The sequence below is a fragment of the Amblyraja radiata genome, chromosome 1 (genome assembly GCF_010909765.2).
Source record: "Amblyraja radiata isolate CabotCenter1 chromosome 1, sAmbRad1.1.pri, whole genome shotgun sequence".
NCBI classification, from domain to species: Eukaryota; Metazoa; Chordata; class Chondrichthyes; order Rajiformes; family Rajidae; genus Amblyraja; species Amblyraja radiata.
The window spans coordinates 120,352,314-120,367,928 of NC_045956.1; the positions used below are offsets into that span (position 1 = coordinate 120,352,314).

The 15,615-nt window shown below is 42.5% G+C and overlaps 1 protein-coding gene across 2 annotated transcripts in view; it reads right to left on the reverse strand.

Annotated features, from left to right (window-relative positions):
• Positions 1-488: 488 nt before the first annotated feature.
• The window catches only part of rnf180 (ring finger protein 180), a 134,331-nt gene continuing 119,204 nt past the window's right edge, over positions 489-15,615 (reverse strand). For both annotated transcript variants that reach the window (XM_033029949.1, XM_033029939.1), the window contains one exon: positions 489-1,002. In XM_033029949.1, the coding sequence (XP_032885840.1) occupies positions 809-1,002 (194 nt within the window). In that variant the 3' untranslated portion in view covers positions 489-808. The remainder of the gene's footprint in view (positions 1,003-15,615) is intronic.

Here is a 15,615-nt window from a genome sequence, read left to right on the forward strand (position 1 = left end):
ACGTTTCGGGTCGAGACCCTTCTTCAGTCTGAATTTGTGACGTTTCGACCCGAAACGTCACCCATTTCTTCTCTCCAGAGATGCAGCCTGTCCCGCTGAGTTACTCCAGCTTTTTGTGTCTATTTTCAATTTAAACCAGCATCTGCAGTTCAATCCTACACATTTCATCAGCTTATCAATTGCCAGGCCTTGTCCCACCCTCACCTCTCCTTTCTAGCTTTTACCTCCTCGACTCGAATCAGTCTGACGAAGGGTCTTGACATGAAACATCTTGTCTATTTCCTCCACAAATGTTTTCTGACCTGCTGAGTTCCTCCAGCACATTGTTTTTTGCTTAATGATTGTAACGGTTTAATACACTTGTCTGGAACCATATGCAATTCTTGCTTTGTATGGAATGCATTCTGCACTATTCCCTGTTACTACCCATATTAGCCTGGATATAATATCTTCTTCACAATGAATCAAAACACCAAAAGCCGCATCAATTGAATAAATAAATCATGTTGTGAGTTGGTTACATTTGAGTTTTTGAACAAAGTTCAGTTTCAAAAAAACAGTACTCGATCAATTGCATTGGCTACACACTGCAGACTCCACTTACGGTAGCTTGAATTTGAATGCTATTGGTTCAAACTACAGAAGGTAATCACAGCTGGAAAGAATATGGTTAATTCAATCCTTCAAGCATCATCATATTCCTGGACATTATTTATTGTGCAATACTTCAGAAAATCTCTTCTAAGCTTACTGATCAACATGATGTGGTTGAATTATTATCATGTTACCAGTCCTATAAAACCCCCATTCAAAATGATGGGAAAAAAAAGTAGCAAAGAAAGCAAAAAATAATGAAGCCAATGACCCAGTTGACAGAGTAGATATATATGATAACCATGTCCATATCAAATCTCCAGCCACGATTGTCATCTTCAAAATCCAGCCTGTAGGCACCATGAGGGAATTGTCTTCTTGCAACAGGATCTGGACGTCTTCCAAAACCTGTGAGAAAGACAACGTTTATGACATATGGACTCAGTAGTCTTATACAAATGAGAGCAGTAAATCTGGTACATTAAACAGCAGAGCAGTCTAGGCCTTAAGAGAACAGGCATTTATAAAGCAACAATAACATTTAAGAACTGATGCCTCTTAGCCAAGTATCAGTGTGCACTCAATAGACCACATGACCTCTTTCTGCGTGACGCCGATTCAATTATTGTTCATTTTCAATCTGTAATGAAAACATTACAGAGAAAAACATGGTTAGAAAGTTAAATAACAGCAGAAACTGCAGGAAACACTCAGTAGATCAGGTAGCGTATGTGGGAGAGCAACAGACAACGTTTCAATCTGAAATGTTCATTGTCTTGCTTTCCACAGAAGCTGCCAGACCAACAAAGTTGGACCCTTGTTCCCCATAATAAAAGGTGAATTTATTATGGGGAACAAGGAAATGGCAGAGGAGTTGAACAGGTACTTTGGATCCATCTTCACTACGGAGGATCTGAAGGAAATCCACATTAGACAGAAAAGGTGTTGGGTAGACTGATGGGACTGAAGGCTCATAAATCCCCAGAGCCTGATGGTCTGCATCCCAGGGTACTTAAGGAAGTGGCTCTAGAAATTGTGGACGCACTGGTGATCATTTTCCAATGTTGTATAGATTCAGGATTAGTTCCTGTGGATTGGAAGGTGGCTAATGTTATCCCACTTTTTAAGAAAGGCGGGAGAGAGAAAACAGGGAACTATAGACCAGTTAGCCTGACATCGGTGTGGGGAAGATGCTGGAGTCAATCATAAAAGATGAAATAGCGGCACATTTGGATAGCAGTAACAGGATTTACGAATGGGAAATCTTGCTTGACTAAACTTCTGGAATTTTTTGAGGATGTAACTAGGAAAATGGACAGGGGAGAGCCAGTGGATGTAGTGTACCTGGACTTTCTGAAAGCATTTGATAAGGTCCCACATAGGAGATTATTGTGCAAAATTAGCGCACATGGTATTGGGGGTAGAGTGCTGACTGGATAGAAAATTGGTTGGCAGACAGGAAACAAAGAGTAGGGATTAACGGGTCCCTTTCAGAATGGCAGGCAGTGACTAGTGAGGCTGGGATTGCAGCTATTTACAATATACATTAATGATTTAGATGAAGGAATTCAAAGAAACATTAGCAAATTTGCAGATGACACAAAGCTGGGTGGCAGTGTGAACTGTGAGGAGGTTGCTATGAGAATGCAGGGTGATTTGGACAGGTTAAGTGAGTGGGCAGATGCATGGCAGATGCAGTTTAATGTGTTGGCATGTTGGCCTCCATAACAAGAGGAGTTGAGTATAGGAGCAAAGAGGCTCTTCTGCAGTTGTACAGGGCCCTAGTGAGACCACACCTGGAGTATTGTGTGCAGTTTTGGTCCCCAAATTTGAGGAAGGACATTTTTGTTATTGAGGGAGTGCAGCATAGGTTTACAAGGTTAATTCCCGAGATGACGGGACAGTCATATGCCGAGAGAATGGAGTGGCTGGGCTTGTATACTCTGGAATTTAGAAGGATGAGAGGATATCTTATTGAAACATATAAGATTATTAAGGGTTTTGACACGCTCTAGCAGGAAACATGTTCCCGATGTGGGGGGAGTCCAGAACAAGGGGCCACAGTTTAAGAATAAGGGGTAAGCCATTTAGAACGGAAATGAGGAAACACTTTTTCACCCAGAGAGTTGTGAGTTTGTGGAATTCTCTGCCTCAGAGGCTGGTAGAGGTCGATTCTCTGGATACTTTCAAGAGAGAGCTAGATAGGGCTCTTAAAGATAGCGGAGTCAGGGGATATGGGGAGAAGGTAGGAATGGGGTACTGATTGGGGATTATCAGCCATGATCATATTGAATGGCGGTGCTGGCTCGAAGGGCCTACTCCTGCACCTATTGTCTATTGTCGATTGCTGAGAATTTCCAGCATTTTCCCTTTTTACTTCAGAGTAACGGGATTTACAGATTTAAAAAAATGCTAGTTAGAAATTTGTTTTAATTATTGTGAACTGAATTAAAAAATCAACAAGTTAAAATTGATCTTACTACGTCATCTCATGAATTTTGTCATTTCTCTTTGATCATCCCTCTTTAAAATAATACCTGCTATGTCTTGAAGGCCTCTGGGCCCCTACATTTATTTCCCGTCGGGTGCAGCTGCACCATGGGTGTTTCTGGCTATTGGTCAGGGTACAATAGGATGACTGCTACGACCCAAAGATTCAAGAGAAGGGTTATGGGTGTTTTATTAGAAACTTAGAAAAATAGGTGCAGTAGTAGGCCATTCGGCCCCTTTGAGCTAGCACTGCCATTCAATATGATCAACGCTGATCATCTAAAATCAGTACCCCGTTCCTGCTTTATCCCTATATCCCTCGATTCCCTTAACCCTAAGAGCTATATCTGGCACCCTCTTGAAAACATCCAATGAATTGGTCTCCACTGCCTTCTGTAGCAGAGAATTCCACAGATTCACAACTATATCCCGAAACGGATCAATGAAATTCTTACTTGTAGCAGCACAACAAATGTGTAAATATAGTACTCTGTAAACACTATTATAAACAACAACAAAAAACATAGATAGAGATATAGAGAGAGATGGAGATATGGGGAGAGAGAGGGGGGAGAGAGAGAGGGAGAGAGAGAGAGGGATAGGGAGAGGGGGATAGAAGGGAGGGGGGGGAGAGAGGGACAGAATAGGCAGACAGACAGACAGACAGACAGACAGACAGACAGACAGACAGACAGACAGACAGACAGACAGACAGACAGACAGACAGACAGACAGACACATAGATAGACTCCTGAACCTGGAAGTTACAGTTTTAGGCTCCCATACCCAATGGCACAGGTGAAATGAGAGCGTGGCCAGGGTACACATATACTGAGGTTTGATTCCAAACATTGGATGTGGTCTGATATGGCCAGCAGGAATGCTGCCCAACCCACCTCCCCTCACTCATCTGATAGAGATTGAGCCCTTGGATCACAGATCACAAATAACAAAATCCAATTTCACTGATTCAAATCAACACAAACTTTAAAGTTAATACAATTTCACATCAGAACTGCCTCAGTCATTCGAAGGTGTATATTATTCAATATCTACAGAGCACTTCAAAATGTTTATTTTCAAAATATGTTGCAATGATGTAAAATATTTAAGTGCATTTAAAAATGCAGAAATAATTGAAAGACAGCCTATAGAATTTCATGAATCAAATTAGTCGGCAACAAACGCCTGGAGTCTTATGTTCTTCACATAACTTGAGTCACATTAATATAAATTTTACTTCGGAGTCACGTGAGTGACTACGTGAAGAACCCGCTTCCAACGCATGCGTGTCATATCGCTACACGCATTGCACGAGTCAACAGGAGGGGGGAGGACGTCCCCCAGTAACGGGAGAAGATAAAAGGACCAGCAAAAGGCAGGTAAGGACTCTGCATTTTTAGTTTACACAAATGGAGAGTAAAAAGGAAGCGGTCTGCTAAAAAGCTGCCCGAGAAACGCGTTGTAAACGTGGATGAACGGCAGAGACAGCAGCCGTCGGCTCTAGAGGCCTTGGTAGAGGAATCAGCTGGGCCAGAAATCATTCTGGCACCGACGAAACTTACTTCCCGGCCGGGAGGCAAAGTTCAAACGAAAACGCACCATCTAGAAAAGCCCGACTTGGAGCAGCAGCGGGCGACCAGCCCGTATCAATATCGGACCAGGGCTGAACGGGTGCGGGAGACGGAACAAACCCGCTATGAGCAGCCAAGAGAAACAGCTGACCGGGAACAGACGTGGACCGACAGTCAGGACCGGTGTGGCCAGCGGCGGGACGAGGAAAGCCCGCAAACCAGCACCCGTGAGTACCGGGGACGGGAACAGCGGGGATACAGAGAAGAGCAGCACACTGCTGAAAGGCTGCAGGAATGGGAGCAGCCAAAAATAGCAAGTGCAGCTCAACATAGAGACCGTCTAAAGGAGCTGCTGGGGGAGCTCCTTTACAGTGGTAGTCCCATGAATGTGGAGACTAGCCACAGTGGGCAGGCAAGCCCCATATGGGTACCCCGTGAGGGACCCCCTGAAATCTCGACCTCTTCGGAGGAGAGTGGGCAGGACCCTGATGGGCCAGACCCTGATCACACAGCTTCCCATGATCCTGAATCTGCAGAAAAACATACACTGCTGGACATGGTGGCTGATTACTTCAAACCAAGTCAAACAGGGGCAGACTTGGATTCCAGGATGGCAGCCAGTATTAATTACATGTCTGGCCATCAACTCCAACAACAAATATTCACAGAGACACTGGCCAGACATCTGCCACCTGGTAACTGTGATGCATTACAAATCCCCAGTGTCAACCAATGCATTTGGAAGCATATGGGGAGGGACATCAGGAACCAGGACCTCAAAATCCAGAAAACCTTAAAGGGGCTTACGGCAGGGATCACAGCTTACATCCGCACCCTGGACAAAACAGAGCAAACTAAAGGCCACCAAGACGCACTAGCTCTGTTTTGTAATGTACAATATGAGCTGAATAGCATGCGGAAGGCTGCTATTCAGCCGACACTGGATCCCAAATACGCAACAATTTGCAAACAAAGAGCCGTTAAAACCTCAACCCTTTTGTTTGGGCAAGACTTGTCCAAACAGGTCAAGAAATTGGACGAAGAAGCCAAGACACTGAACACATTCGTTCAATATGTTCATTTTAAGATGGATACCTTTATCACTGCTAAAGAATTAGTATCAGCTGGTTTCTATATGGCAAGCATTGACTTAAAAGATGCATACTATACAGTACCCATCAGAGGGGAACACAGACGGTAGTTAAGTGTAAATTGTAAACTTTACCAATAGATAAAGCCGCAGCCCTACAGGAGGATTGCAGCGAGCTTCTTAACACCAACAGACCCTCCATTAGACGGGTAGGCCGGATAATTGGGAAGATTGTGGCTACATTCCCGGCCACACATTTTGGGCCATTACATTATCAAAATTTGCAAAGAGCAAAAATTAGAGCACTCAAATTTAACAAAGGTCATTTTGATAGACCTATGGAGCTGCCTACGGAAGCTATAATTGAACTACAGTGGTGGGAACATAGCATTAGGTATTGCTCCAACCTCATCATTATTGACAACCCGTCTATGGTATTACAAAATGGCGTATCCAAAGAAACATTTGGATATCGGCAACATACCTACCAGGTAAGCTAAATTCAGTGGCAGACACCAGGTCACGCAAATTTAATGAAAACACGGAATGGATGTTAAATAAAAATGTATTTGCTGAAATTACAGCAAAATATGGTAGATCAGATATTGATATTTTTGCGTCCAGGTTGAATCACCAATTACTAAGGTATGTGTCCTGGGAACCAGACCCTGGGGCAGAAGCTACAGATGCTTTCTCACTGCATTGGGGGAAATGGCGTTTTTTATGCTTTTCCCCCATTCTGCCTCATCAATCGGGTACAAAGGAAAATTCAACAATATTCGGCATCTGGGATTCTCATAGTACCCGATTGGCCTACTCAACCGTGGTATTCGGTCATACAGGGGATGGTGTTAGAACCATGTTCCATTATTGGACATAGCCCGAATTTATTAATTCATCCAGTAACTGGGGGGCAGTCACCCATGCCATAAGACTATGGATTTGTTGATTTGTAGAGTCTGAAAGACCCACTACACGGCATGGGGCTGTCAGACAGGACGATGAATCTCATCACATCCGCACAAAGACTGTCAACACGGAAGCAGTACCTCGGACACATCAAGAAATGGGGCATATACTGCTTTGACAACAACCTCGACCAAAGGGCCAAGAACATTCCGGCCGTATTGGAATTCTTAACAAACCTCCATTATGATAAACGATTGGGCTACAGTGCCATCAATAGTGCCAGAAGTGCACTCTCCAATTACCTATCACAAGGAACGGAGCGGCACACGGTGGAGAACGCACCCCCTGGTAACAAAACTTATGAGGGGCATATTCAATGCAAATCCCCCTAAAACCAGGTACTCCAAAATCTGGGATGTGGGTGTCGTTTTGAACATGCTGAGGAGCTGGTCGCCCATAACAGCATTATCACTGCAGAAACTGACCATGAAGATGGTTATGCTCATGGCGTTAGTTACTGCACAACGAGTCCAGTCATTAAGCAAACTGAGCCTGGACTCCTTGATCATCTCACCAGAGAAACTGGTGTTTGTCATACATGAGTTAATAAAACAAAACAGACCAGGTTCATCGGGTCAAGTGATTGAATTTATGGCATATCCATATGACGAACGTCTGTGTATAGCAAGACATATCCAATTATACATGGAATATACTAAGAGCATTCGAGGTCAGGAAATGGCTTTGTTAATTTCTTACAAGAAACCGCACAAAAGGGTCACGACCCAAACTATCTCAAGGTGGCTCAAATGTGTCCTAAAGATGGCAGGAATAGACACTAATGTTTTTAAATCTCATTCCACCAGGGCTGCAGCAACATCCGCAGCAAAAATTCTGGAGGTACCCACGGACCAAATCCTCAGAATAGCAGGATGGTCATCCGAAAGGACTTTCCAAAGGTTTTATAATAAACCAGTTTTGGAGCCATCATCATTTTCGGAAAGCATTTTCCGTTCAATATTATAATTTGCCCGAAGGGTTACAGGGCTATGATTTCAATTAATAAATTTATTTTCTCGTTATATCACACAAGTCTTTGTATAAGTGTGTCTAAAATTGCTAATGATACTCTCTCCCAATACCCAAGGCAGTTGTGAAGCATGGACTCGTTCCACGGCATGAGGTCACAGAGCTTTGAAATCTTCACGTAGTCACTCACATGACTCCGAAGTAAAATAGTAAGATTAAACGAGAACTTACCAGTTTGAAGTTTGATCTGTATTTTATGAGGAGGAACGTTGAGGGAATACGTGCCCTCCGCTCCCACCCGCCTATGATCATATCAAAAACTGGTATCTCTTTGATAATCTTACTATGTTAGGTCATTATAGTTTCTGTGACCTCACACCGCTGCTTTGAAGAATGACACGCATGCGTTGGAAGCGGGTTCTTCACGTATTCCCTCAACGTTCCTCCTCATAAAATACAGATCAAACTTCAAACTGGTAAATTCTCGTTTAATCTTACTATTAATTTGCAGGATAAATGACGCTAAAAATGTAATTATTGTGGCCTTGTCAAACATAAGGTTTAGCACTACATGCTACGAATCCCAGTTGTGGAGACACTGGTATCGCTGTTTTGTTGTAGGACATTGATCATTCTTTTTTATTCTGGATTTTAATTCATGTATTGTGTTTTTTTAATATATAATTTATGATGCTTTTATAAGTGATATACTAAGATTTTATATGTATTTTATGATGTTTTTATATGCAATGTATTTTTATGTAATGTTGTCCCTTGTCTGGACCTTGAGTCCGAAATAACGTTTATGATTATTTATTATTATGTGGGATAAAAGCATCTTCTAGCTATGTGCTGAAGAAGAGGCCAGAGATTATTATGTGGATTAACAAGGTTGTATTTTATGCACCACAATATAAACCTCCTGGAGATTACAACATGTGGTAGTTCCTAGTTGATGAAAAGAGCCTTTGAATTGTGATGCATGAGTTTTATTTATTGCCGACTTCAGCACCACCATTGACTTAAACCCGTGATAAAATGTCTATAAAAAAAAAGATAGACAAAACTGAAACAAGCAACCAACCAACAGTGGCAATAACATTTACAAAGTAGACTGCTCCAACTTGCTGAGGCATTTTAAACAGCACTTCCCATACACACATTCTCTCCCTAAAAAAGACAAATGGAAGAAAGGTGTAACAACAAGATCTCCTGCACGTCATAGAAACATAGAAAATAGGTGCAGGAGTAGGCCATTCGGCCCTTCGAGCCTGCACCGCCATTCAATATGATCATGGCTGATCATCCAACTCAGTATCCCATCCCTGCCTTCTCTCCATACCCCCTGATCCCTTTAGTCACAAGGGCCACATCTAACTCCCTCTTAAATATAGCCATGTGGTTGTTACTTGGAAAAGTATCCCCTCTTTACCATTTCTGTTAGAGACAACCAAATAACTCAAAGATAGACACAAAATTCTGGAGTAACTCAGCGGGACAGGCAGCCTCTGGAGTTTCGGGTCATGGGAAAGGGAAACGAGATATAGACCATGATGTAGAGAGGTATAGAACAAATGAATGAAAGATATGCCAAAAAGTAACAATGATAAAGGAAACAGGTCATTGTTAGCTGTAGCTGTAGCTAGATGAGAGTGAAAGCTGGAGTGACGGGTGGTGGAGGGATGGAGAGAGAGGGAAATGTAGGGGTTACTTGAAATTGGAGAAATCAATATTCATACCGCTGGGTTGTAAGCTGCCCAAGCGAAATACGAAATGCTGTTCCTCCAATTTGCATTTAGCCTCACTCTGACAATGGAGGAGGCCAAGGACAGGAAGGTCAGTATGGGAATGGGAAGGAAAATTAAAGTGTTTAGCATCTGGGAGATCAGGTAGGCCCAGGCGGACTAAGGTGTTCAGCTAAACGATCGCCCAGACTACGATGGTCTCTCCGATGTATAAGAGTCCACATCTTGAACAAGGGATACAATAGATGAGGTTGGAGGAGGTACAAGTGAACCTCTGCCAAACCTGAAAGGACTGTCGGGGTCACTGGACAGACTCGAGGGAGGAGGTATAGGGACAGGTGTTACATCTCCTGGGGTTACAGGGGAAGGTATCTGGGGAGGTGGTGGTTTGGGTGGGAAGGGATGAGGTACCAGGGAGTTGCATAGGGAATGGTCTCTGCGGAAGTCGGAAAGGGATGGAGATGGAAAGATGTGGCAAGTGGTGGGATCCCGTTGGAAATGTTGGGGGAATTATGTTTTGTATGCGACGGCTGATGGGGTGAAAGGTAAGGACTAGGTGGACTATGTCCCTGTTGCGACTATGCAGGAGGGAACAAGGGCGAGCTGCGGGGTACCAAGGAGACACGTGTGAGGGCCTCATCTATAATGAAAGAGGCGAACCCCCGTTCCCTAAAGAATGAGGACATCTCCTGATATGGAACACCTCATCTTGGGCACAGATGTGGAATAGACAGAGGAATTGGGAGTAGGGGATAGAGTCTTTGCAGGAAGCAAGGTGGGAAGAAGAACCAAATAATTGACTGCCCTAACCATTCATTCCATCTACACGGTGAGCAGTGGTAGGACTGCTGCCTCGCAGCACCAGACACCTGGGTTTGATCTTGACTACAGGTGCTGTTTGTAAATGTTCCCTGTGGGTTTTCTCTGGGTGTTCTGGTTTCCTCCCACATTTCAAAGAAGTGCAGGTTTATAGCTTAATTGGCTTCTATAAATTGCCCCTAGTGTGTAGGATGCAAAGTGGTATAACACAGAACTAGTATATGGGTGATTGATGGTCGGTGACGACTCAGTGGGCCTAAGGGCATATGCTCTATCTCTAAATTAAACTAAACTAAACCTTCAAGTGACTGCAATGGTGTACAATCTATTAAGTACGTGGCAGTTTGCTGCTCAGTCTACTCTGACAGTTTCTCCCAAACTTGTTATGCCTACCACCATAGGCAATAAGTCCAAGTCTTACACCAGCCTGACTCATATAATGAAGGGACGACAGATGGCACAATGGGCTAAGTGTTCGGCTGGCGACCGGAAGGTGGCCGGTTCGAATCCCGCTTGGAGTGCATACTGTCGTTGTGTCCTTGGGCAAGACACTTCACCCACCTTTGCCTGTGTGTGAATGTGTGTGAGTGATTGGTGGTGGTCGGAGGGGCCGTAGGCGCAGAATGGCAGCCACGCTTCCGTCAGTCTGCCCCAGGGCAGCTGTGGCTACAGAAGTAGCTTACCACCACCGAGTGTGACTGAGGAGTGAATGAATAAAGCGATGTAAAGCGCCTTGAGTATTAGAAAGGCGCTATATAAATCCCATCCATTATTATTATTATTATTAAGGTACTCCCACTGTGCTGTTTGGACCACAATTTTCGCATTTAGACCAAATGACATTGAAAGATGAAATATTTTGAGGTGTCAAGGTGGTGTAATTCAAGAAGGCAGCACATTATAGTAATCAGGATTACTGAGAGTCTGAATACGGTATTTTCACCACAGACACTACTTTCCAAATCAATGAATTTCAAAGGAAAATTGAATAATTTGCAAATGCAACTTTTTAATTCAAAAGAGCAGAATTGAATTAGTTCCGTCACCTACTGCCACCTCAATGAAACCATTCATTTAGACATCACTTTCAGTGCTCCAGCTTTTTATTTTCATGGAACAGTGGATTTGCCGATAAATTTGATTGTACTTTTTGGAATTTGGTTTGACAATAATTATGATAGACAAAATCCAAGTATGAATTGGTATTTAAACAAGATATTCCTTGGAGTTTACTCAACTATCCCCACTGAAGCAACATCCTTCTTTCTTTCAATGACTTTCTTCATTTCATTATCTCAGGCATGAGAAAAATCTGGCACCTCCAGTCATTTTAACAAACAGCCAGTTCACCATCAGTGAGTGACACTCTTTATGTAACTGAAAATGGTGTTTAAAACATAATTTAGTACCAAATGTTTTATTGGCATACCACTTTCCACAGTGACTTAATTATTTCTGAGTAGTCAAAAGGCTTTGGAGATGAGCTTCTTGGTGACCTTATACCTAAAAATAATCTTAACTTAGAGAGCATCTGTAAAAATCTGAAGAAGGGTATCGACCTGAAACGTCACCCATTCCTTCTCTCCAGAGAGGCTGCCTGTCCAGCTGAGTTACTCCAGCATTTTGTGTCTATCTTCTCCATATAAGCTGCCTGACCCGCTCCAGCACTTTGTGCTTTACGCCAGATTCTAGTATCAGCAATTCCTTGTGTCTGGCATAATTTCATGTTGTCTTATGGACACGATGGATGTCTACGTTAACCTAAATCTTTTCCTCAGTACCAGAGGACCATTAGATGGGCTACTCCAAGAGCATTTTAAGTCTACCCATACTTCACACCAAGGGACATTGTATTGAATTTGATATTTTATGGATAAATGCAGTAGCAGCCTGTACCATGGTAAACACTTAAGACTACTGCATTTCATGTAAACATGTTTTTTTGTTATTGTTGAAGGGTTTAAAATTGCAACAGAATTGCAGCCTTTATATATTCTAGATTACCTGCAATCAATTCACTGAAAAAATAAAAATAAATAAGCCACAAGATCATGTTTTTCACTCTTGGTCTCCTTTATTTGCTCGATAATGACTTCTCCTTCCAACCATCATGTTTTTGACATAAACACAGATTAACATGCTTGTAGTGAGTAACCAAATCTAATTAGCCCATTATGGTACGTTCACAGGTCATTAGCTCGGAGCTTACTGTCATAGAATGTGTGAGATTTGTCCTTTCTTAGTTAAACTGTGACACACAATTATCACAAGGTTAGTAACATAAAGATAGCGATCAAATCGTCCTACGAAAATAAAACTTTTTTTGTGACTTCTATGTATTAGGGCTCTGTGGGCTAAGAATAGGAATAGGTTTGGAGGAAATATCACAAGGGCCCAAATTATCTGTAGTGTTATCAGGCAATTGAACCATCCTTCAAACAACTATAGTGCAGTCCTGTGCTACTATCTACATCATTGGAGATCCTCGGACAAACAACTATAGTGCAATCCTGTGCTACTATCTACGTCATTGGAGATCCTCGGACTATTTTTGATCGGGCTTTACTGGCCTTTATCTTGCACCAAATGTTAGTTATTCTCTTTATCATGTATCTGTCCACTGTGGATGGCTTGAATGTAATTAAGTATTGTCTTTCCACTGACTGGTTAGCACGCAACAAAATGTTTCTCCACTGGACAATAAACTAAACACTACTAAACAAAGGTTCCTTTATTGGTGTGTACACCAACCAGCCTGGTTTCTGATTTTAACTCTGTTGATTTAATATGCTAAAAGAATGACTCAACAATAACAACTTGATTTATATTGTCCTTTTAAAATACTAAAATGGCCCAAGGCATTTCTGAGGGTTCTAAAAGACAATCTGAACTGAGACACATAAGTATACAATAAAGCAAATGACTGAAAGGTTGATCTAAGTGGCAGGTGGTTGAAAGGAGGACAGTACAGAAATATCATTTTACGCATGATCACCAGGTGCAAGGATAACCTTTTCCCAACAACCATCTTGAACACTACACAACACTGACCTCAACTATGAAACATGGACTATCTTTGGTTGCACTAAGAACTTCAGGAAATCTTTGCACTGGTTATTAATTTTGTGTTTTATTTGGTTATTATACACTATCTATGTGTATTGTGTTTATGGGCCAGTTATGTGGCTGCAAATAAACATTTCATTGTTCCATTGTTCCATTGACAGTACATGTGGCAATTAAACACTCTTGAAATCACTGTGTGGCAGTGGCAGAGAGAGCAAATATGTATGGGTGGGTGCCAATCAAGTGGGTGACCTTGCTCTGGATGTTAAGCTTGTTGAGTGTATTTGTTGAGTGTAATAGACAATAGACAATAGGTGCAGGAGTAGGCCATTCGGCCCTTTGAGCCAGCTCCGCCATTCACTGTGGTCATGGCTGTGAACAATCAGTACCCCGTTCCTGCCTTCTCCCCATAACCATTGGCTCCGCTATCTTTATGAGATCTATCTAACTCTCTCTTAAAAGCCATCCATAGAATTGACAAGCCCAGTCGCACCATTCTTTCAACATATGACAATCCCGCCATCCCGGGAATTAACTTTGTGAACCTACGCTGTACTCCCTCAATAGCAAGAATGTCCTTCCACAAATTTGGAGACCAAAACTGCGCTCAATACTCCAGGTGTGGTCTCACTGGGGCCCTGTACAACTGTAGAAGGACCTCTTTGCTCCTGTACTCAACTCTTGTTATGAAGGCCAACATGCCATCAGCTTTCTTCACTGCCTGCTGTACCTGCATGCTTACTTTCAGTGACTGGTGAACAAGGACACCCAGATCAAGTTGTACTTCCCCTTTCCTCACATGACACCATTCAGATAATAATCTGCCTTCCTGTTCTTGCCACCAAAGTGGATAACCTCACATTTATCCACATTAAACTGCATCTGCCCACTCACCCAACCTGTCCAATTCACCCTGCATCCTCATAACATCCTCCTCACAGTTCACAATGCCACCCAGCTTTGTGTCATCTGCAAATTTGCTAATGTTACTCTTAATCCCTTCATCTAAATCATTAATGTATATTGTAAATAGCTGCGGTACCCTACCCCCAATACCATGTGCTCTAATTCTGCCCACTAATCTCCCATGTGGGATCTTACCAAAGGCTTTCTGAAAGTCCAGGTACACTACATCCACTGGCTCTCCCATGTCCATTTTCCAAGTTACATCCTCAAAAGATCCAGAAGATTAGTCAAGCATGATTTCCCCTTTGTATATCCATGCTGACTCAGTACAATCCTGTTACTGCTATCCAAATGTACTGCAATTTCATCTTTTATAATTGACCAGCATCTTCCCCACCACCGATGTCAGGCTAACTGGTCTATAATTCCCTGTTTTCTCATCAGGCCCTGGAGATTTATCAGCCTTCAGTCCCATCAGTCTACCCAACACCATTTCCTGCCTAATGTGAATTTCCTTCACTTCTTCCGTCATCCGAGGTCCTCTGGCCACTAGTACATCTGGGAGATTGATTGTGTCTTCCGTATTGAAGACAGATCCAAAGTACCTGTTCAACTCGTCTGCCATTTCCTTGTTCCCCATAATAAATGCAGTCACCCGTGCAAGTGGGAAGTATTTTTCATCATCCTGTTTTACGCCTTGTAGATGGTGGAATGGATTTGAGGATTCTGGAGTGGAATTATTGGGTTAACCCAGCCTCTTAACTACTCTTGTAGCTACAGAAGCCCAGTCCTGTATGTCTCTGGTCAATGGTGTCGATGGTGGGGTATTAAAAGTCAAGAGAGTTTGAGTTAGTTTTGTGTTTAATTGTCATATGTGGAGAAACAGAACAGTGACATTCTTATTTGCAGCAGCAAGACAGGTTTGTAATCACAGTATTCAGTAGATAATATAATGAACAAGAAGAATTGCAATCATTAAAAACCCCCAATATACTGCAAAAACAAACCAATGCCTAAAGTCCCCAGTACAACCAAAGCAGTTTGTATTTCATAAGTTATAAGGTCATATGACCTTATAGGGGTCAAAGTACCTGTTCAACAAATAAATAGGGGTAGAATTATGCAATTCGGCCCATCAAGTCAATCATGGGTGATCTATCCCTCCCTCCTAACCCCATTCTCCTGCCTTCTCCCCATAATCTCTGATAACTATTTCTGCCTTAAAAATATCTACTGATGGCCTCCTCAACCTTCTAATGCAAGGAATTCCACAGATTCACCACCCTCTGACTAAATACATTTCTCCTCATCTCCTTCCTAAAATGTCCAATTCTGAGGCTATCTAGTCCTGGACTCTCCCATGAGTGGAAATTACTTCGTCAGAGAATTCAAG